We start from the raw sequence: 23,050 nt of genomic DNA on the forward strand, positions 1-23,050 counted from the left end.
CCTGCCCCTGCCCGGCGGGGCCATGGCGCTGCGGGCCCGGGCGCTTTATGACTTCAGGTCGGAGAACCCGGGGGAGATCTCGCTGCGGGAGCACGAGGTGCTGAGTCTCTGCAGCGAGCAGGACATCGAGGGCTGGCTCGAGGGGGTCAACAGCCGCGGCGACCGCGGCCTCTTCCCGGCCTCCTACGTGCAGGTGATCCGGGCCCCAGCCGCAGAGCCGCCGGCCCCCGCCGGCGGGGCCCGCTACGCCAACCTGCCCCCCGGCGGCTTCGAGCCCCTGGCTCCCCTGGCGCCCCCGGCCTCCTTCAAGCCCTCCGTGCAGCAGCAGCAGCAGCTCGCCCCTCCGCCGGCGGCCGAGCCCTTCCCGCTGCCCCCCGCCTTTCCGCCGGCTCCCTACGGCTCCTACCAGCCCAGTCAGGGCAGCGACGACGACTGGGACGATGACTGGGACGACAGCTCCACGGTGGCGGACGAGCCGGGCGTGCTGGGCAGCTCCTACCCGGACTACGACGCGGCGGGGGGCGGCGGCCCCTCCTCGGGCCGGTATCGCCTCTCCACCCGCTCCGAGCTCTCGCTGGGCTCCCGCAGCAGCCAGCAGCCCGGCCATCCCCACCTCGGCGGCGGCGGGGCCAAGAGCTCGGCCACGGTGAGCCGCAACCTCAACCGTTTCTCCACCTTCGTGAAGTCCGGCGGGGAGGCCTTCGTGCTGGGCGAGGCCTCCGGCTTCGTGAAGGACGGGGACAAGTTGTGCGTGGTGCTGGGCCCCCGGGGGCCAGAGTGGCAGGAGAACCCCTACCCCTTCCAGTGCTCCATCGAGGACCCTACCAAGCAGACCAAGTTCAAGGGCATGAAGAGCTACATCGCCTACAAGCTGGTGCCCAGCCACACAGGGCAGCAGGTGCACCGCCGCTACAAACACTTCGACTGGCTCTACGGCCGCCTGGCGGAGAAGTTCCCTGTCATCTCTGTGCCCCACCTGCCTGAGAAGCAGGCCACGGGCCGCTTTGAGGAGGACTTTATCTCCAAACGTCGGAAGGGCCTGGCTTGGTGGATGGACCACATGTGCAGCCACCCGGTGCTGGCCCAGTGCGATGCTTTCAAACATTTTCTCACCTGCCCCAGCACCGATGAGAAAGCCTGGAAGCAGGGCAAGCGCAAGGCTGAGAAGGATGAGATGGTGGGTGCCAACTTTTTCCTGACCATCAGCGTCCCCACAGGCCCTGCCGCTGCCCTGGATCTACAGGAGGTGGAGAGCCAGGTGGATGGTTTCAAGAGCTTCACCAAGAAGATGGATGAGAGCACCATGCAGCTCACCCACACCGCCAATGAGTTTGCCCGTAAGCAGGTCACTGGGTTCAAGAAGGAGTACCAAAAGGTGGGGCACTCCTTCAAGGGCCTCAGCCAGGCTTTTGAGCTGGACCAGCAGGTCTTTTCGGCCAGCCTCAACCAGGCCCTTGCCTTCACAGGGGAAGCCTATGACGCCATCGGGGAATTCTTTGCAGAGCAGCCCCGACAGGACCTTGACCCTGTGATGGATTTGTTAGCACTGTATCAGGGGCATCTGGCCAACTTCCCAGACATCATCCACGTTCAGAAAGGTAACATCCCTGTATCTATCTTTAACATGCCATTCAGTCTCTATCTACCTGCAGTCTGAGCGCAGTTGTAGGAGCCAGAAACTCCTGAGTTCTAATCCTACCTCAGTCAGTGGCTTTGGGGCTAAAGCCTGCTGCATTTACTCAGGCAAAACTGCCACTGAATTTAAATACAATAATACAAAAGTTTCATTCCGTACTACGGGCCCAGGCTTTAGTGGGAATTTTGACTGGCTAAAGGCCACAGTACTGGGCCCTAAACTAGTCGTCTTCCATTTCTTCATCTACAAAGTGGGAATAAACTTATGCCTATGCTACAGCTATGTTGAGGATCAATGAGTTTGCTTATAAAACATCCTGCAAATGAAGTGGTGTAAAAGCATCTATTATTTAATATCTTAAAACACCCTACCTGATATATTAAAGATTTAATCTGAAGTCATCGGAGAACATACTTATAGTTTCTTTCATCCCAGCCTGAACCCATTTAGAAATATTTTTCCCATTTTCAAATGGGGAAACTGAGCCACAGATCAAGACTGACTTGCTCAAGGTGGCATAGCATAACTTTGTATTACATACACTTTACTGTGTAAGAGATTGAATGAGATATTAAAAGCTGCTGGTTTCTTGTCTACTATGGCTGGATACTTAGGCCTTGTCTACACCTAAAACTCTAGGTCAACTTAGTTACATGGCTCAGAGGCGTGAAAAATTTCCCCCTGAGAGAGGTAGTTAAGCAGAGTTAAGCCTAAGTATCGACAGCATTATGTCAATGGAGGAATTCATATGTCAACCTACCTGCCACCTCTCAAGGGGGTGGGTTTACCATGGTGATGGAAAAACCCCATTGGTCACTGTAGTTCGTATCTAACCTATGGTGTTGCTGTAGCTATGCAGCTGTAACACTTGTAGTGTAGACGTAGCTGAAGGCTCTCATGTCTGGTGCAGTGTGTGCTTAGTTAAAATTTCTGATTTTTCTCCTTGCTGCCACAGAGGGTTCTATTCACTGTTGTTCTCCTATCTACCACTTTCACCCTGAGATGTAACAGTGTTTCAGAGTTTTTGAATATTGTTTGTAAGACACTTCAGGATTCATTGGAGGGAAAGAAACTACCTCCAATGGAAGGTTATATACTATAATAGAGAACCGTATAACCATAACATTTTCACATACAGAAAACTTAGTAAAGTTAACTCTTGTGTAGATAACTCTTGTGTAACTTTACAGTACAGACCATATCCATACGAGACTCCTCACCCTACTAGGTCAATTCCTAATTAATTCTAACCACTAATTCATTCTGTACAGTAAGATGCAGGGCATGAATTGCCACCCACAGTGGTAGAAAAATTAATCTTTTATTTTGTCCTAAATTACATGCTTTCAAGTTTTTGCTTTGTAGAAAAAATGCCTCAGAACAAAGGCAAAACATTTTGATTTGAAATAGGTATTTAAAAAGTCCATGTTAGTGTTGGAATCACAGATTTCTGGGAGAATCTGAGGAGCCAGAGTTCACAGGCATCACTGCAGTACACGTCCAACTTCTGTGCAAGTGCAATTTTTGTTGTTGTTTATGTATCATTTATGAAAAGGGGATACATCTATATCAGATTTGTTTCACTGTAAAATTTTGATGTTAATACAATTGTAAGAAAGAGAAGGGAAAATTTATAGGAACCTTTTTGTTTTGGGTAATTCCACTAGTTGGCATTACTCAGTGTATTAACTTATACCAAATGTTTTAAAGTCAGAGAGGAGGTTGATCCTGGTAAAGTGCATTTCTTTTGGGAATGGAGAATTTTAAAGTGAGGAATTCAATAACTAACTTAATATTAAAAAAATACCATCAATATAAATTTTAAAATTAACTACAAATGCTATCAATTTTCCAATAGAATGTTGTTTAACTCTAGCATGTCCTGAAGCTTTCTTTTTTTTAAAATAGAGGTTTTTCTGCTGCGTTTTATAGTGTTTTTGGAGGATCATAGGGGCATGGCACAGAAGCAATACCATACATACTTAGCTCACCTCATCTTTCCTTACACATGCATGCCTCCTTTACCTTTTCAGTTTCATTTTAATCTTTGTTGCTGTTACTGATAAATCACCTTCCTTGTTGAACTTGGGGAAGTTCATGCAAATGAGCTTCTACCATGGGAGCGATACAGGTGATCATAAACAAGGCTCTGATTCCGCAGTCAGAGCTATCCAGGAGCTCTGTGATGTTTGCACAGTTGTAGGGTTGGGGACTAAAATTAGTTATACACAGTGTGTGTTGAATATACAAAGTACATTAACTGGAAAACAAAAAGGAGATTTTTTTCTCTCCAGTCTTTTTGCTCTAATAATCTTGCGTTGTTTATAGCAAGATGTGACTTTTTAATTAAAAAGTGTAATTTTAGATGAAAATGTGATTTTTGTGTGTGTGTGTTTTAAGACTGACAATATCCCTTTCAAGTTATAATCAGTAGAATAAAGAAAGCTGCCAATATTAAAGAAGGGGGTATGTCATCCTACCTACTTAAACAAAATAGAGGTTTATAGCAGAGCTGCTGGATTGTCTGAAAAACAGTGTCTTTCTGTTTTATCTTCTGTCTTAAACACATGCTACACATTTTGCAATAAACCCCCAAAATGACTATCCCAATGGCAGCCCTGTTAACGTCCTGGAAAGGTGGACAGGTTTCATAAAGATGGGCTCCATAGTTATGATTACTTCCATAATCAGTTCTTCTCCACATAATCAAAATGCATCATTCAAGTGCGGTAGAAATCTCATTAGTTTCCTATTCTTTTCCTCCACAGTTTCCAAAAGCAATCCTGACAAACAGAAAAAAATGAGATCAGCTCAGCTGTACTTCAGCAGGCACACCAAAGAAGGTGGAGGCTTTAGTCTCCCCCCTTTTGCCACTGATTTGCTTGATACACAGCTGCACTTTGAAGTTTGGGGGCCAGGACTTCGTGCAAGAACTCCTCCCACCGTTCCCCCTTTACATGATAGGGTAAAGATGTGAGGAATGCAGAAGCTGTCTCAAGAGTATGCATATGGTGCAGAAATAAGGTGCATAATGCAAACTCAGAGGTCTGCATGTGTGTGGTCCTTGGATACCTTTTCAGTTGTCCTTTTGCACCATACAGCCTGAAATATAAGCTCCAAAAGAAAGTCTCTCTATAACCAGCTTCACAGGAAGGTTCCTTAGTAAGAAACTTACAGGCTCAGTACTTACAATACTCAAAGTAAAAAACAGTGTTAAAGGGACTAAATCCCTCTTAGGAAAATGCTTTCAAGGTTAATTTGTGAAAGAAGAGCTCCCGCACATAGGTGGATTTGTCTACCTGAAGATCCAAATGTATTCAGAGAGAAACAGACTTCTAATTAATTTCCTCTGGCTTCTGATGAGCCATTTTTGGGGGATGAGTTTTAAGATTAGTAGGGCTCCAAAATTAACCTAGCCTCTCATCTGTCTTCTATTTGCAAAAGCTCATGAAGTTTTAGAGTGTATTTTCCTATTAATAATGGATTCATTAGCTTTAGAATTAAAGAAAAGTAGTTGACTACCCTAAATTAAAATGGAAGCTGTTTGTGTTAGTAAGAGCTATTTGTACAAGTCCTCTATGAAGAATAGGGTGCTAAGTGTCAATTGTTAAAGCTTCACTCATGCAATGAGATGTGTGGTATGTGTGAGCGCCTCAGTGACTTCATTAGGCCTTTGCATAGACACAGCAGTCTGCCCAAACAGAACTCATTACAGGCTTGACATTAGCGAGTACACGAAGAAAAAGTTTGCTTGTGTATGTAGTTAACTTTTGGTGGTGGCTGCTTAGTTTTGGTAGTTTGTTTTGAGGTGGGGGGGATTGATTATCTATAACAGTTAGATTACAGAAATGATTATATTTGGTTTCTTGTGACATCTGAAGGTGGAAAACGTCAGGGAAATTCGCTTAATGCTTAATTGCTACTTGTAATGATGACATTCAAGCTTAATGTCTGAATGGCTTTTTGCACAGATCAAAACACTTACATTTAGAATATTGCCACAGTGTTGACTTTTGACATTGTGTGCACACTTGACTTTCTCTGCATTTGAGATTCACAGAACATCCTCTTTTATTTACAACAATGACTTAATCACGCATGCACCTTGTGCATCCCTCTCTTCACAATTATTTCACAAATCAGCAAAGTGTAGTAAACAAACTTAATTACCCTGACCAAGTTAGATCATGAGCTTTTTAGGGAAGACAGTAGGTTTGTTCTCATATCCATCCATAATTTAATAAGATGTTATGCCACACCAGCTGTTGGTGTATTCAAAATTCTAAGCATTTAAAAAAAAAAATCTAAATCCTATCTGGGAATCTGGAGCTTTTTTACAATAACACTGATTCTTGTATAAGCTTATATATAATGAGCAAATTACAGCAGTCAAAATTCAGTACCTGATACTTCATCAGAATTTTCCTTCTGATTTGTTATACGTACATAGCAGGTTTTGTGCTTTATCTTAACTGTCAGCATTCTTCTTAATTTGTTTGCTCTTATGTCTCATGCGTTTTTGCTCTGATCTCGTAAACACTTAAAATTGGTCTTACTACAGGGATTTATATTGACCTCAATCTTGTAGTTATGCACATTAATAACTTAAGTGCAAAGTCCTTTTGAAGTCAGTGGAGCTATTCATAGGTGTGTAAAGTCAGGTGTAAATGTTTGCAGGACTGGACCCACAATAAGCAAAATTTTAAAATGAGTTAAAGCTTTGAGCCTGGTCGTAAAAAGCCTTACTCTTTCTTGGTGTATTGTTCCTGTAAAGTCAAGGCAGGTCACATTCACTACACTGTATTCTAATGCGGATTATTTTTGTATTGTGGATAAATACAACATACTCCCGATTATCCGAGTAGCATGGGGGACACTAAAATTATTCAGATAATTGGGAGTTCAGGTAATTGGGAGAGCAGGAGGCATTCGGCAGTGGCGGTGGCCTCCCCCATGGCTGGGAAGCCTCGTCCTCTGTGCCAGGACCACAGCCGCCCCCCCCCTCCCCCCACCCGCATCTTGTGCCTGTGGGATCAGGTGTCACTGGCCCTGCGGCAGTGCAGGAAGCCCTCTGTGGTCCTGCTGTCACAGCCCCACTCACTCTTGTTACAGTGGTGCTGCCGGGGGATCCCTGCGCTGCTGCAGGAGTCATTCAGCAGCAGCGTGGCCTCTGCGGCATGGAGCTAGTCTTCCTCCTCCCAGTCCTGGCTGGAATTCTCTGCTCTGTTATCCAAACCTCTGCATTATCCAAATCTCTTCCTTGTACTCCAGCAGGAGATCGCAGCATGTATCTCAGACATCTAATGCTGGGGGATTTGGATAATAGGGTTTAAGAAAAATTGGAGTATACTATATTTTTAAAAACATGTATGGATTTGAGGAAAGGGCTTGATGCCTTTCTGTGCTTGTTTTCAGCTTCAGATTTGAAAGTCGTTGACACGTTAGGCCCTAGTCCTTCAAACACTTACGTATCTGCTAACTTTAAGCATATGAGTATTCCTCTTGACTTCAAAGTTAAGCATATGTGTAAGTGTGTGCAGGATTGGGGCCTGAAATCACAAACTTTTAAAGGTAATCTTTTACGAACAAGAGAAAGATAAACTATTTGCACCTGTGTGCACTCCTTTATGATGCATGAGGAAAGCCTGAAATGTGTAGGTTTTTTGAGGGGTCTGGTTTTTTTAAAAAGTCTTTTTTCCCATCATTTTTACCTTAGGAGTTCAGATCTTATCTACCCTGGAATGCTCTATGAGCAACTGAAGAACAAGTAGTAGTATGAGATTAGAGATTCATAAAGTAAACATTTGATTGGCAGAAAGGCAATGCAATATTGTTCAGACTGTCTAAAGCTTTTTTTAACCTATTCAACTTAAACATGGAGGAGAACATAGTTCTTTTCTTTATTAAGGATTCAACATCATTCCCTTCAGTTAAGGACTGAAAGAGCTCCAAATCATCTAAGACAGACCTCTGTCCAAACACAGTAGACAATTCTGACATTGCTGATATTTCTAAATATATAAACCTTATTAAAAAGAAATCCCAAAACATCAATGATTTAGGATGCTAATAAACAAATATTTAAATCAAACATGACTTGGTGGGACAAAAACAAGCAATTGTGTTCTGCTCAGTCATTGTTTATTTTTTTAATTAGTTGATAATGCATTCAAACTTTTAATTGTCCAAAAAGGCATTTTTTGATGCTAAGTGGGGGGGGGGGGGGCGCTGAATGGCTCAGATGTTTGGTAAAGGACTAAAAAGCCTTTCATCTTTAGATCTACCCATTCAAATTCTGCCCACACTATTAATGACAGTGATTATCTGTGGGCTATTTCAGTAGCATAGCATGAAAAAGTTGGTGGTATCAGCTCTCATTCTAATCATGGTAGACTGACCTGTTCTCACCCCTAAATGTGATCCCTCCATAACAAGATTTGAAGCACATTAATAGTGTTGAGTGTTAAATTATTATAGGTATACATGAGAAGCTGTGCCAGTTAGCTGTTAGTGTATGAAGTATGTTCCTTTATGCCAAGTTCCAAAGCCAAAGTGCAGCTTGGTAGACCAAGACCTAGTAATAAAGAGACAGCCAGTTTGAGATCTCCCTGCTAGAAAGCATCAGAAAATATTTTAATTGATTTAAAACAATCAAGTAATTCACTTTGATGTAGCAAAGTTTTGTATTTAGGGCTGTTTCTTGCTGTCTGAAGAGGTGCTGGTCCCCTTGAGATACTACAGCACTCGGAGCTCCAGCTGTCAGAGAGCAGTTATAGTGAAGGAAACTAAAAAGAGCAACAATGCTCAGGTGTGCTGCCCATGCACCCTTCCCTGCATCTAATCTTCTGATAGGGATCTCAGCCTTTTTTGTAGACCAGCTCCAGGGCTCTCAGCAACAGCCATTCCTGTGCAGGGCACACCCAGTCTTCCTCCTGAAGGTAGCAGCAGAGCCAAATAATGGCAGACAAATGGTGGTGGTGGTCAAGCAGGTGCCATGAGACATGTTCTTCCTCTCCTCCCACCCCCACCTCTGCAAGGAGCAGTACCACTAAGGGTGTAACAAAGCATATGCCATCTGCTTCAAGTCACTGCTATTGACTATAGCATGCACATACTACTTCCTCCTGCCACCTTCACCAGTCTACCCAGATCTGATGACCCTCAACAAATTCCTAAGGAAACTAGCATTCAAGATGGAGACACTCAAATCCAGTGCTATAGCAACCAACAAAAGTAGCATTTCCTATGTATCATCCATAGATTTGAAGGGGGCACATCTGCACATCCCTATTATTCTATCTCAAAGAAAAGTCCTTTGGTTCACCTATGGATGACAGCACTTTCAATACAGATGGGGTTGTCTTTTGGGTTAGTCAGAGCATTTACAAAAGTGGTAGACTTAGTGGTATTACTGTAACAGAAAGGAGTCTGTGTGTATCCCTTCTTGTAGGACCTGGCTATTTGTATTATCATAGCATCTAGGAATCCTAGTCATAGACAGGCAACCCACTGGTTAGGCACTATACAAACAGAACAAAAAGACAATCTCTGCCCCAGAGACCTTACAATCTAAGTAGCAATCAGAGCTCCTTCCAGAGGAAAAACAGCAACAGATGCTTGCCATTTCAAATCCAGGAAGAACACAGAGTTGCCCTAGTGAACTGATCCTGAAAAAAAGCCAGTCAATGCCAGTATAATCAGCCATGTTCTGTGAATTCATGTAGACACCATCCAACACAGTCCTTATGTTACAAGAGACATGAGAAGCTAAGAACAATATACTGGAATGCAAGAGACCATCAGTCTTCATGTGCCGCTTCAGCATTATGAACTCACATATAGATACCATACACCAGAATGTGCATAAAGCCACTGTAAAACTTCCTCCTGACACTTCTGCAAGACGTGGTGGCCTATATTTTCAAGAGCGATTAGTGAATTTGGGCAGTGGTTCTCTTTGGGGATACAGAGAGGTCTGCTAAGGGGTACATCAACTCATCTAGATATTTGCCTAGTTTTATAACAGTCTACATGAAAAGCACTAGCAGAGGCAATACACATTAAAATTTCATACAGACAATGGCTTGTTTGTACTGCTCTATATCAGAGGTTCTCAAACTGTAGGCGAGTTCATTTTAAGGGGGTCACCAGGACCAGTGTTAGACTCGCTGGGGCCCAGGGCAGAAAGCCAAAGCCAGAGCCCTGGTGTGTGGGGCTGAACCCAAAGCCTAAGTTTTTTAAGGGAGGTGAACTCAAAACAATTCGGACTCTTGAAAGGGGTACAGTAGTCTGGAAAGGTTGAATCTCTGGGTTTGTGTGCCTAATTTGAGACAATTTATAGTAGTCTTATTTCCGGGGGGGGGCCTCAACATTTCTGAAATTCTGGCCCATTTAAGGTGTCTCAGGTTGTCCCCCAAAAACTGGGGCACTCAAAAGGCAAAATAGTCACTTCTGAAAATGTCATTGCCTGAAATGGCGTCAAAGATGAAGTCTCAAACTGTGTACAGGTCCTTGAAAGGGCAGCCAGTCTAAGAACTGGACAAAGAAATAGTCTTAACCAATGCCAGCCTAGTGGGCTGTGGTACACATTTCAAGAGAAACTCAGTACAGGGAACGAGAGTATGAAAGGAAAATAGAAACAACTTCAACAAGCTGGAGCTTTTGTTATGTCATTAGCACACTGCCCTCTACAATGTGTCCTAGTGGATATAGCACTGGACTAGAAGTAAGGAGACCTGGATTCTATTTCTGGTTCTGCTACTGGCTTTCTGGGTACTTGACACTTGGGCAAGTCACTTGGCCTTTTATGCCTCAGGTTCCCCATCTATAAAATGGGGTGATATTGCTCTCCTTTGTAAAAGTGCTTTGAGATCTGCTGATAAGTGCTATATAAGGGTTAGGTTATTGTAGGATTATATTATTCATGATAGATGCCAGTCCAGACACAGTGCATATAAAGTCAATTGTATTACTTGCGAGTAAAATATAATCATGTGCTTATATGTTTGCAGGATAAGGCCCTTTGCTGAAATATGTGGATTCAGCATATCGAAGGATAGCATATACATTTATTTTTAAATTACTGAAGTAGAATTTTGAATGAAACTGAAAAGCAAACCAGTCTGGCTTGTTATTCACTGGTGTTGCACAGCAGTTTATTTTTTTTCTCCTTTTGTAAATGGAGGTAAAATATTCAATAGGCTGATAATTCTCTAAGGTTTATCTTGCTTTTCTGCTCACTTGCAGTCATCAACTGTATTAAAGACTATTAATCTGATCTGAGGTACTTACTTAGCTTTTTTTTTTTTTTTTTTTTTTTTTTTTTTTTTTTTTTTTTTTTTAACAGTTTAGACCAGTCATTTTCAACCTATTGTGGGCTGCAAATGCAGCTCTGAACGTGTTATATGTGCTGCATCCACACAATCTATATACTACCTGTATGACCCTGAGGATGTCACATGGGCTGTAGCTGCATGCTGATTGGGCCTCAAGTGGGCTGTGGGTTGAGAACCGTCTTACACTAATGAAACATTCTTATTGGTAGAGTCCAATAAGTCCACTGCATTAGGGGCTATAAAGACATTGCCCTCGTTGCGAAGAACTTATTTCCTATGAAGATAAGTGATATTTGAAGTGTGGGAAAGACAGGATTACAATCATAGATATATACAATTTTTACTTACATTAGGGGCTTTTTAAAAATAGACAGTAATTTAATACCATCTGCTCTCTACATCAGTTGGCTACCTATACAGTGAATTAATGTAACCATTAAGCCTAGAAAAAAATTAGAAACCATATAATGTTTTAACCCTTCCATCGATCACCTTTTTTGTATTTGCATGGTCTCTGAACTGGATCTAGATGTGAAGCTGATTTTATTAATCTTTTGCACTGAAATATGGGTAACAGTTTTCTATGAACATCACACCAGCCTGTTGTGACAGAAAGGAAACCCAATGTAAGCAGTCCCCTATCTAATCTGAACATTCAGTAGTGAATCAGTGTTAATTTAAATTGTCAGTACAACATTAGCCCTTTCATCTTCTTAACTGTTATCTCACTGCAAACTCTATGATGCCAGTATGCTGAATTGGGCCCCAGTCTTGCCACCATTAGGAGTAACTTTACCCACCAAAGCCTTTGCAGGATCCGGGGCCTAACATTGCAAGAGTTATTTTTGCAACAAGATGACATGGAGAGGGCCAGTGTTAGAAAAAACAAAACAAAACCAAAAAAAACCCCAAAAATAAGGATGCACCAAAATCTTCATGCAGGTGCAAGTTTCCAGGTGGATGGTTTTTTGTTTTTTAAAGTGTGCCCCAGATATTTTGCAATCACTTGTAACCTTCACAAAACTGCCTTTTGAAGTGCAGGCAACTTTCCTTTTCTGAAAGATAGAACTCTTATATTTTCCACCTTCAAGGAGAAAAGCATCATCTTTAGTTTAAAAAGTCTGGGTGTGTTTATTTTGTTGGCAGGTTCTGAAGTAGTAAGTCACATAACTTTTTTCATCTGTGGTGCTGAAGACCACTTGCTTCCTTCTCTTTGGCTATGTCTATGCTGCAATTAGACGCCCATGGCTGGACTGTGCTAGCTGACTCAGGCTCATGGGGCTTGGGTTAAAAGGCTGTTTAACTGCGATGTAGATGTCTGGGCTCATGCTGCAGTGTGGGCGCTAGGACCCTGTGAGGTGGGAGGTCCTAAAACCCCCATTGCAGCGCAAGCCAAAATGTTTACATACAGGCCAGCCATGGGTGTTTAATTGCAGTTTAGACATACCCTTTGACTCCAAAAGCTGATTCTAGGACAGTAATTGGTTCCCTTCTTAATTACTGTTCTGGCAGTTTTTTATTATGACATCTTTGTTGTATATTCAATATTGAAGGTGGAGAGATTTTTTGTTTTTAACTTAAGACAAAAAAAACCCTCTACTAAATTATTTTTTGTCATATAAGCTGGTTAATGTACAGAATATGCAAGATGTTCATTTACTATGAACAAGTTTCTCTAATCTGTGCTGTCTCAACAGTGAAAATCCCTTGCATTACTTCATATCTTCATTTTGAAGCACGAGAGGGGAGTATTCCTTTTTTTTTTTAAATCCATTTTAAGAAAGTAAATGGGAATCATAAAAGGCCCTCTGGTGATATTTAGCTTGCATTGCCTTGTCTGAGAGATCTCAAAATATTGCACAAATATTAATGAATGTGAATCCTCATAATATCCATGTGAATGGCTAATATTTCCCTTTTAATATGGGGAAGCTGACTAGAGTGGAAGCTAAAACTTGATTATCGTAAACCCACCTATCCCTAAGTACTGAGCAGTGCAAGGGACAACATTAAATTGACATAAATTCTTGATGGTTTTATGACTCTTGCACAGGTGCAGTGAAACAATGTAGCTTATTAGACCAATTTTTGTTGGTGAAAGACAAGCTTTCAAGCTATGCAGCAGTCTTCTTCAGATCACAAGAGCTCTGTATAACTCAAAAGCTTGGTTTTTTTCCTAACAGAAATTGGTCCAGTAAAAACTAGTACCTCACCCACTTTGTCTCTAAAGTCCTGGGACTAACACAGGTACAACAGCAGAGCTGCAAACATTGTCTAGAATTGGGTCAATTTTGGGCTCTATTGGTTGGCAAACCTGTGGCGTAACAGAGGAACTGGAGCTCTCTGTAGACTCAGGAAGAAAACAGTGCTGAGGTTATTTGGTCAGTTTGGTGGGCTTTCTTTGCAATTGTAAGGACTGGAATTATTATATTTATATAGCATCTTAGCAAGTAATTGCTGCAGAAGTTAAGAACCTCATGCTCACCAGGGAAGCTGTGCACTTGCCTTTGGAGAAGGGATTTTAAATACCTTATGATAAGTAATGACTGAATTTGGGTTGGGTATCATGGCCACCTTTACTGAGGAAACTTAATATGCAGATTCAACTAGCTCTTCTGGGGAGAATGAGCAGGCACTTTAAGGTTAGTGTGCTCTCAGCAAAGGCTCAGAGGTCACTTCTGCTCTCAGATTCTTCTCGTGATTGAGATGACTATCTCACCTAATAGCTCAGTTGTCCCTCCCACAGTGAAAGGTAAATCAAGTTGCATGTATGGGTTACTAAGTGTTTCTATCTTCAGAATTCTAGGCCAGGCATTGCAGTAAAATAGTCTGAGGGTTTGGATCCTAAATAGATGGGAGTGGGGGTCGGGGGAAGCCTTTCTTATTTCAAATTGCATTTTTCATTTTTGCAGCCTTGTATATAATACTGTAAAAGTTGTATCTGTTTTCTCCCTAGGTAGTGGAAATGGCCTTATTGTTGTATAAGTAAGGCAAGGGAAAGGAGAGGATGGTTACCACTTTGAAAGCCCAATAGTCAGAATTCAGAAAGCCTACTGTTAGCCCTGCAGATTCAAAGTAAGAGTCAATTTGAGGGCAGTGAAAAGTTACATTATTTTACTCTCTAATAAATAATCCACCAAGTTGTATTGCACAGTTTACTGATTGGATAGGGATAAAGGATCATTATGCAGACCTTTTTATTTTCACAAGATTTCAAAGTTGTAACCGCTGAAAGATATTCTTTGTTAAATTTCAAGTTTCTTCAAAGAACATGTTTTCTGATTCTCATTTAGTTTACTCTTGTGGGAGTTGTATTTCTGAGAAATCTTTGTACTTCTGCACCGATTCATCAGGGAGGATTTTCTACTGAAGCTTATTGGCTAGTGGACTTCTCAAAGGAGGCATTCAGAAATGTGGTGTTCCTTCTTGTTACCATACTTTTCACAGATACAAAAAGTCAGAACAGTCAAGCTCCTGTGATTTTTCTCAGCTCTGTGATTCTGTGGCTACTGACTTTTTCCTATCCACTCAAATGTGTCCATTAGTTTGTTTGTAGTTGATGTATTATCTTATTCAGAAAAGAGCACTGAGCAAGTGATTGGTTGGTCCTTTTTCCATCCTCTAGAAGACAAGTTCGCCAATTGGATGCCACAGTGATAATTTCTTTAGGAACAGCTAAGGTAGTAAAAGTGTGTCACTTGTGACAGTGCTGTGCTCTATAAGCCTGGTTAGTGAAAGACCTATGGTCTTGCACAAGAAGCAAAACATGCAATACTCAACTATTATTTCTTTTCCTCAATTTTTTTCTGATTCCAGTTTTTAAAAAAATGTTATTTCATAAAAGAGCAATACTAGTACCATAATGTGGAGAATGATATTCCTGTAGCCCTTTCCTTATTGGAACTCTTTCACTACTTCTCGTGTACATACTTTTTGCAGGAATCTCTAATTTGAGAAGTAAAATAAGGACTTTACTTGGTTGATAAAGATCTGGTATTTGCTGAAAATAAATGGTTACAATAAGCGAGCTGACCAGTTTTAATTTAAGTAATTTATCTCTGGCTTATGTTAAAATAGATCTTGTTCAAAGTATCTGTCTTTCAGCTGAATTCAACACTGAAATGGAAAAAATATTTCAGTAAACAGAGCTCAGTTACTAATATAAAACAGAAATATTATGGTCACAGGACCATAGTGTATGACCTTGTCAACTCTTATAACCAAAGTTTGATGGGAAAGCTTAGGAATACCATGGTATTGATGCTTTGATAGTAGGTACACTTTCCTCTAAGTTGGTAATGAACCAAAGACTCATCATGATGTCAGAAGATATTTACTGCTGCTTCAGGCACTATCTTTCAGAGGAGATGTATACCCACTCACTTGTGGTTGATTCCATGATCCTGAACCGTTGTGTTGCTTTGTGCTGCTAATGCATTATTGTTTTACCTTAGCGTTGACCATTTCAGTCGTAAATTATACATACCCTGTATCACCCTTGCACCAAAAGGCATTTGTAATGTAATAAGGACCTTCCATGTAAAAGGAAAAAAATTCTTATTTTTCTGTCCTGATGTGAACAATGTTCACAATGGTTCTTTGCTTTGTTTTGGGAATTATATTGTCTCTACCTCCTCTGCTCCCAGCCTCAGATGTTTGCATTGCATGCCCTTTTACTGTTTCATTCCACTTTCTTTTGCTGTCTCAGTTTCTACGTGGCCCAGATGCCCCTACTTTTTATGTTATATGTTTCACATCTGGAAGCATTTATTTCTGGAAGGAATTTTAAATTGTTCTTGTCTTACTGGCTGCTAGTAACGTAATTATAAATCTTTCTTATTAAATCCTGATATCATGGCATTCTCTAGTCTCCTCTTACATTGCAATAAAACATCAGAACATGAGGTTTTGTTACTGGAACCTGTGGTCCTTAAGCCTCTAAGGGGTATTCATTGAATATCTGACTATTTAGCATGGGACCTTGGATTGAGGATTACAAAAAATAGCTTTCCCATCTATTTACCCCCTCATTTTTTAATTTGTGATGCAGTTTTTCCTAGTGCTTTTCCTATTTGAGGGTAGATCTTAATCACCTACAACTTGAACTCAAAGGTGGATAAGAATGAGCAAGTTTTTATAGAATTGTAATAGTTGTCAGTAGAAAAGAAATATTTTGGTCATCTAGTCTCTCTCTGCTGCTAATAATCCTATACTTTGGATCAATGGTACTATACATAGAAATGAAATATATTACATATTCTCTCTCACGCACACTAAAAGAATATTAGTGTTGCAAAGTTAAGCACTCAAAAATTAGGAAATGCCAGAATTAGTGTCTGAGCAAATTGATGCCTTTGCAACCTTAATTCAGAAAGGACATACCATGGGGGCCATTAATATAATACTGCTAATATATTGTACTGCTACAAATATTTTTCATATTCTCTATGCCATACCTACAGGATCCTAACATCTTGTTTCTGTTTTCCCCCCCAACTGTACACTAAGCAGAAGTCTTCATGTCCTGATGCACCTTAGCTTAGTGACTTCTTCCATACTTTTGGCGCGTTGCAAACCCTGCCTGATTCCTAAGTGTGCCTGATAATGTTCTTTTCCTCAGCATTTTAAAATTAAAAAAAAAAAAAAAATTATAAAGAATAAAGGTTTGTCCTGGTCAAAATTTCTCTGCCTTCTGCCCTCCCCAGTTGTTTGCAAGCCTGGTACCAGATAACTGCGGTCAATCCCAGATGTGGCTATCTATCTGTGGTATTATAGGCCCCAATCAGTCTTGCTGTTGCAGCTGCAGGAGTGGACCTTTGCACCTGTGTAAAGGTTCCTTGAAATCAATGAAGCTCTTCTCAGGCTCATTAATCCACCTGGGTAGATCCAAATGGGACTATAGTGAAGTGTTTTGAGACCCTTGGGGCTGAAATGTGCTACAGAATTATAACTGAGAATGCAAAAGCAAATCAGTTTGTTAGGATTCATTTCTACTGTAGGCTCAGTTTTAACAAATTACTAAATTACATTATAGAGTAATGTCTTAGTTTGCATTATGATAAGGCTTTTTAATAAAAATACATAGAGTCTTTGTTTTTGGTAATCATATAGAGATCAAACTGACTTTTTTTATTCTTTTTAGGTTATTTGAAGGCTAATTGCTTTAGTAGTATATTATTCTAAATCCATGATTTTTTTAAAAAAAAGCAAGCAAGTTTGTGTGTAAGGATATGCACTCAGTACATATATTGCTGACTTAGGTCTATAATCTATTTTAGATGTTACTGGAGAATGTATTGCAGTACCTGTAATCCTTACATGAATCCTTTTGCATTAGATCAACAATATTAATTATGCTAAAATTTCTACTTAGGTTCCTTTTCCTAATTGGGGTTTTTTTTTTAAATGATCAAAACTACCATAAAACTCATTACACTAATAATATTTTCTGGTTTGTGTATGAACTATAAATATAGAAAAGTTTAATTAATGTGGAATTGTTTGAGAAGAGCATGTACTGTAATGGGAATATTAAAAAAACTAGTAATACTTACAGCTCTTGATGTGTACATTTTCTAAATTCAAATAATTTTCTTCCCATTTGGCTATTCTCTGTCCAACATAATAATATTTCCCACGCTGCAACTACAACAAAATCAGATTCAGGGAAACAATTCCATTTGGCTTCTTTCTGCAAAAGCCCCAAATATATCATTGCTTGCAAAGAACACTGATCAGTGAAGCGTTAGGAGTATATTCTACCCAACTCTTGGATGGGGGGGGAGGTCAGAGCTACAGATAGAGATGTGCTCCACAGCTTGCTGTGCCTCACATACAGGGCGTTTGGTTTAGTTTTTTGGGTGGGTCAGAACACAGTGGGGTGAGGCCAATGTATTGTTTTAAGTAGCTGATTCATGGGCCCATATCCACCTCTTCATTTGCGTGCATTGTCTACGAAAGCTTCTTCAGCTCAGAAGTTGCAAGAGTTGGTGCAGAGCAGCTCTAGTGCTACTTCCCTGCCCACGAGGAAGAATTCCTTTCTCCAGCCCCTGTGGAACTTCTTGATGCACTCACTGCCTTGTTGCTTGGGCTGTGCATTGGGCTAAGACCAGGCCTTTTTCATTCAAATACCTACATTTTTTAATGCAGTCTTAAGTTTATGCTTGTTTACTTTGTAATTTTATTCCCACCGTTCACAAGATGGTTTGGGAACAGTTCCATAAGTTCTTTTTGCAAGTATGTCACAATAGACAGAAATATATTAAGCTCTCAGTACTCAACACAAGACTCAAATAAGGACTGGAAACAGAAAATAAGATATCGCTTAGAGTGCAACATATAAAACAAAGGAGGGGAAAAATTATGATTTCCCTAAAATGACGGCATTGGTAACAGGGGAAACCATGTACTTCCAAAATATTTCAGCTATCAAGATAAGTCTCAGTTACCATCAAAGTAGCTTTTTAGAAAAAATTAAAGTAGAAAACAAATCGTGCATGCTTATCTATGTTTTTTAGGATTCTAGTTTCTGTGTATGTAAAATGAAGTGTAAAGCTAACATATTTCACAAGTTAAATTAATTTGCTCCTGGAATCTACTAACTTGGCTGATATTTTAATTTGGCTAGATGTTAGAAAAGTTTACACTTAGTGCTTGGAAAGTAAGTGCAATGCGTTCATTAGAGGGGCATCAAAACTAGGGATAAAATGAATTGCCCTAACTCCTGGACTGTTCATACTGCTTGAATAAGCAACGATTGCACTGAAAACTGTGCAGTCATGCCAACTATAGCTATGTGTTTTGCAAATTGGAAGGTATCAGTGAGTCAGTCACACAAGATCATGTTCAATCAAAACAAATTTAAAAGTTAAGATACAGAGTTTGTTTTACGTGTGGATGTTTGTTGAAGGAGTAGTTTAGATAACTCATTAAACAGCCTCTGGGGAAAAGAGTGAAAGTTGATGTTACCTTACTGCTGCAGACTGTATTATTGTTAGTTGCACTGCCTATGATGTTGGAATACTCTTCCAGACCAAGAAGAAGGAATAGTCCCTGCCCCACATTTCACAATCTAAAGATGGGAAGGTGGACATGGGTAGGCAGGTTAGGGGAGAAACTTATTTTTTTACCAATCAGTACAGCAGAAGGAGCTCTTTCGTTGGAATTTAAATTTGAAGAGGATGGAGTTCTGCGGATAGTTTATACTATGCAGAGATCAGTGTGAAAGAAGGGAGTTATTTAAGAAGCTGACAGATTTGGGGGTAGGGGGCAAGAGTAAGTATTAAGTAACTGAAATGTCTGGCCAATCATGAATATTGTGATAAATGTCAGCAAATCACCTTTTCCTGAGAATTGAAATAACAGTATTAATCTGAGTTCAGTGTTGTAGAAGAATGTGCGTACAACACAATACATTCAGGACATTGGTAGTACTTATGTAAATCAGTACTCTCTTCTTGGAGCCAGATGCTATGAAAGTAAAGGCAAGTCTACACTTAAAGCGCTGCAGTGGTACAGCTGTGCCACTGTAGCTCTTTAATGAAGATGTTCTAAACACCAATGGAAAAGACCTGTCCCATCAGTGTAGTTAATTCACTTCCCTGAGAGGTGGTAGCTATGTAGCTTTCCTGCCAACATAGCACTGTCTACATGGGGGCTTAGGTCGGTATAATCATGTCGGTCACGGGGTGTGGATTTTTTTACACCCCTGAGGATGTAGTTATATTGATATAGGTCTGTAGTGTAGACCAGACCCAAGTGTGTCTAGTGGAATTTTTCCAGTTACAGGGACAATATTTCAGTTGTTTTTCTTGATATTTAGCCTGAACTGATTCTGTGTACCTTGTCCTCTATTCATCTGGGTGAGGGAGAAAAATATTAATATCTACTTCTATATTTCATCTCCAGCTCTTAAAGGGCTATATTGCACTATAACTTTTAAGGTTCTTTGTGTATTAAGTATTTACCCCACTCTATAGAACATAAGAGCTGAATGGTATCTTTTCAAATTTCAATGAATGTTCAAATACAAGTCTCTTTCTGACATCTCTGGTAGGTAGTCCATCTTCTGTATGTTCGACTATTTTATTGAGAGTGTGTGTATGGTACAGATATTACTGTATTTACAGCTGTGTCTTTACACCTAATCGATTTTAAGTTATCCTAATCACAAGTTTCTAGAACTGTGAAGTAGGTAAAAGCTACACTGCAGATATAAGTATACATCTGCAGTTATGCAACAACTTAGAGAGAGAAAGGACTTTTAGTATGGCATAGAATTTGAATATATTGGTAAAGTACAGTAGTTGAATTTTGAACTAAAGAGTGCCTATATCTTTCTTTTTTGTTCTTTATACAGGTGCCCTTACCAAAGTAAAGGAGAGTAAGCGGCATGTGGAAGAAGGGAAGATGGAGGTCCAGAAGGCTGATGGTATTCAAGATCGCTGTAACATTATTTCTTTTGCCACCTTGGCAGAAATTCATCATTTCCACCAAATTCGAGTGAGGGACTTTAAGTCACAAATGCAACATTTCTTAAAACAGCAAATACTTTTTTTCCAAAAAGTGACGCAAAAATTAGAAGAAGCTCTTCACAAGTATGACAGTGTTTAATCGCCTAACTTTGAATTGTGGACTATTCTCAGTAGGAGAGTGATTTAAGCAGCAGAATAAAAATGGCTGTTATGGAGGACCTGTTGCCAACTCTTGGTGTTGGTGGTACAAGGTTGTGTGTTCATCTGGAGTCCCAGCTGAATCTCTAAGTAGGAAGGAAATGGTTAATATGGCTATGTAATAGAAACAGTACCAGACATTGTAACTAAGTTATACTGTTTATGCCTACACTACCATTGTAACTTTTTTGAAATAATGATTATACTATTTGCCTTATTGCTTTTTGAAGTATGGTATTTTAGTGCATACTTTGTAGACCTCAAAAAAACCCTTTGGGTCTTTAAGGAAGCTGGCTAGATAAAAGCCTGCTTCAGATGCCTTTTTATTCTCTTAGATTTGGATGTCCTAAATTCCACCAATTCTCTGTTTACAAATTCCTACTAGAGCAGCTATGCGACTTTGTGCCTTTAGACTTTTGACTTTTCCTTTTCTAGTAAGCCACACTTGTATGACTGAATGAAGGGTTGGTGCCTGTGACAGGAACTGATTATGAAAACTCACATGGACTGGGGTGGGGGTGGGGGGGGCGGGAATATCAACTGCCGCCATCTAATTTGCACAGCAAGTATTGTCCTATGACAAATGTTGGCTGAAAGAGCAGGATTTAAAATCAATTCACATTTTCCTAGAATTGAAAAAGAAGACTATTTATTACATGTGCCAGAACCTTAAACATACAAGCGAAGAATACAGGACCACTGTATTCCCTTTCTTAACATGATAACAGAGTAGAGGGTTAGAATACATCATTGTGAGTGGAGACGAACTAATTTGAGAAAAGCAGAGCATTGAAAAGTATCAAGGGAACCTGTGTGCAGGCTAAGTGACTAACACTCATTTGTATATTTTATAGATGGAGATTTGCTCGTTGTTTGGCCATTGGTTCAGCGTAAATTCAAACACAGACCTACATGGTCAATTAAGACTCCACTGTGATTCACTGGTTTACTAAGTCACAAATTTTCAGGGAAGTTTAGTGGTATGAATGGTTTGAAAGCAGTTTTGGCTGAACTGATTAGGAAACAAGAGGCATTTCTTATATTTATAACACTCAAGTAGAAATTAACTAAACTGTTGTCTTACTTTTTTGTATAAGGATTTTTTTGCAAAGTTCAGTGTGTATACACACAAATAGTGTGTTAAAACAACAAGGAAATTAGTCTACACTTTATCCTTTACCTATTAGTTCACTTTTTTATAGGTCACTATAAAAAAGGGGTTCTCCTTATCTCGTCTCTTTCCTATAAACAAAAACCCTCCAAGGAAACTGAATTTTACATGCACAACATATTAATCACCTGTACCTTAGAAATCTAGCAGTTCTCTGACTGGAATGTGCCAACTTTAATGGGTTAAAAATCCACCACTAAGTTGGAGAAACAAAAACAAAACAAAAAAATAAAGCAAGTAGCCACATTTTCACAAGATTTATTGCAAAATGCTTTTGGACCTGCACTGGTGGTTAACAAAGCACTTTCAGGAGGAGCTTTGCTGACAGCAGTGGTGCTGATAAAGAGAAAAATCACTGTTTGCTAAAAGAAAAGGACAGCCAATAAGGAAAAACTGTTTACAAGCTTCTGAGAGAGTTGCAAACATTGTTGAGGAAATAAAAAGTACTTGACATGGTCATAATGCTGACTCACCATCCTTAATCATCCTCAAAGTGTCTCATTGTAGGGGTAGTGGTATCTAACAATAGCTGATCTTACTTCAAAGATATGGTTTAAATACTTAAGACAGTGGTGGGTTAGGTTTGGAGTTTCAGCCTGTGCTCTTAAATTTCAGAACATGTATTTTGGTTAATAAATCTGTGTAGTAATTATATGAGGCTATAATCAAATTCATTCTACTTGGAGCAGTTAAAAGACTTTTCAGAAAACTATCTTGGTCCAGTTAAAGATTTTAGGAACTTGACATTACTGAAATGTTCATATCCAAGAGAAATGAAGTGGTTATGTGTATACCAAACAGCATCATCAGAATGGTACAATTTCTGCAAATAAACGGTCATGCCCTTCATCTCATTGTTAGTTTTTTTTTTGAGGGGTGGGTGGGCATTTTTAAATTTGACACACTATAAATAAGACTGAACTGAACCCCGGATCTGACTCTCTCCAGATTTTGGAAAGATTCAAATCCAGGTCCAAACTTTGTGGTTTGGGCCCATTTTTGTGGTAAACTTTTTTGTAACTTTTTAGTTAGGTGGCCTTAGGTGAAAAATATACTTGACAATGGCGAAACTCGGTGACATGCCATTTTTTAAAGTACCCTTATACTGGAAAAAAAGAAGAGAACACACAATGTTTACTCCTTATTGTGAGGAGTCCAAACTTAGTTTAATTTAAAATACCCTCTTAGTGAAGAAGTATTACATCAAATACAGTCAATGAGTCTCTGAACACTGAAG

At 40.0% G+C, this 23,050-nt stretch overlaps 1 protein-coding gene and 1 long non-coding RNA gene across 3 annotated transcripts in view; one reads left to right on the forward strand and one right to left on the reverse strand.

Annotated features, from left to right (window-relative positions):
- Positions 1-22,662, forward strand: SNX18 (sorting nexin 18). 2 transcript variants are annotated; one of them, XM_067545618.1, is made up of 2 exons: positions 1-1,598; positions 20,330-22,662. In XM_067545618.1, the coding sequence occupies exons 1-2, from the start codon at positions 23-25 to the stop codon at positions 20,581-20,583; spliced, it is 1,830 nt and encodes a 609-aa protein (XP_067401719.1). In that variant the 5' UTR covers positions 1-22; the 3' UTR covers positions 20,584-22,662. The 2 variants fall into 2 exon arrangements, with proteins under 2 accessions (XP_067401719.1, XP_067401720.1); XM_067545619.1 differs by lacking the exon at positions 20,330-22,662 and adding an exon at positions 4,405-5,334.
- LOC137151259 (uncharacterized) overlaps positions 20,591-23,050 on the reverse strand; it is a 15,783-nt gene continuing 13,323 nt past the window's right edge. The window contains exon 3 of the long non-coding RNA XR_010919222.1: positions 20,591-20,728. This is a non-coding gene — a long non-coding RNA (uncharacterized lncRNA). The remainder of the gene's footprint in view (positions 20,729-23,050) is intronic.

Source organism: Emydura macquarii, unplaced genomic scaffold (assembly GCF_026122565.2).
Source record: "Emydura macquarii macquarii isolate MOO-44397 ecotype Brisbane River unplaced genomic scaffold, CSIRO-AGI_Emac_v2 contig_1045, whole genome shotgun sequence".
NCBI lineage: Eukaryota > Metazoa > Chordata > Testudines > Chelidae > Emydura > Emydura macquarii.

Coding starts and splice junctions, on each gene's coding strand:
- SNX18 (XM_067545618.1), top strand. CDS start 23: ATGGCGCTGCGGGCCCGGGCGCTTTATGACTTCAGGTCGGAGAACCCG. Junction 1,599..20,329: donor CATCATCCACGTTCAGAAAG/GTAACATCCCTG, acceptor TTCTTTATACAG/GTGCCCTTACCAAAGTAAAG.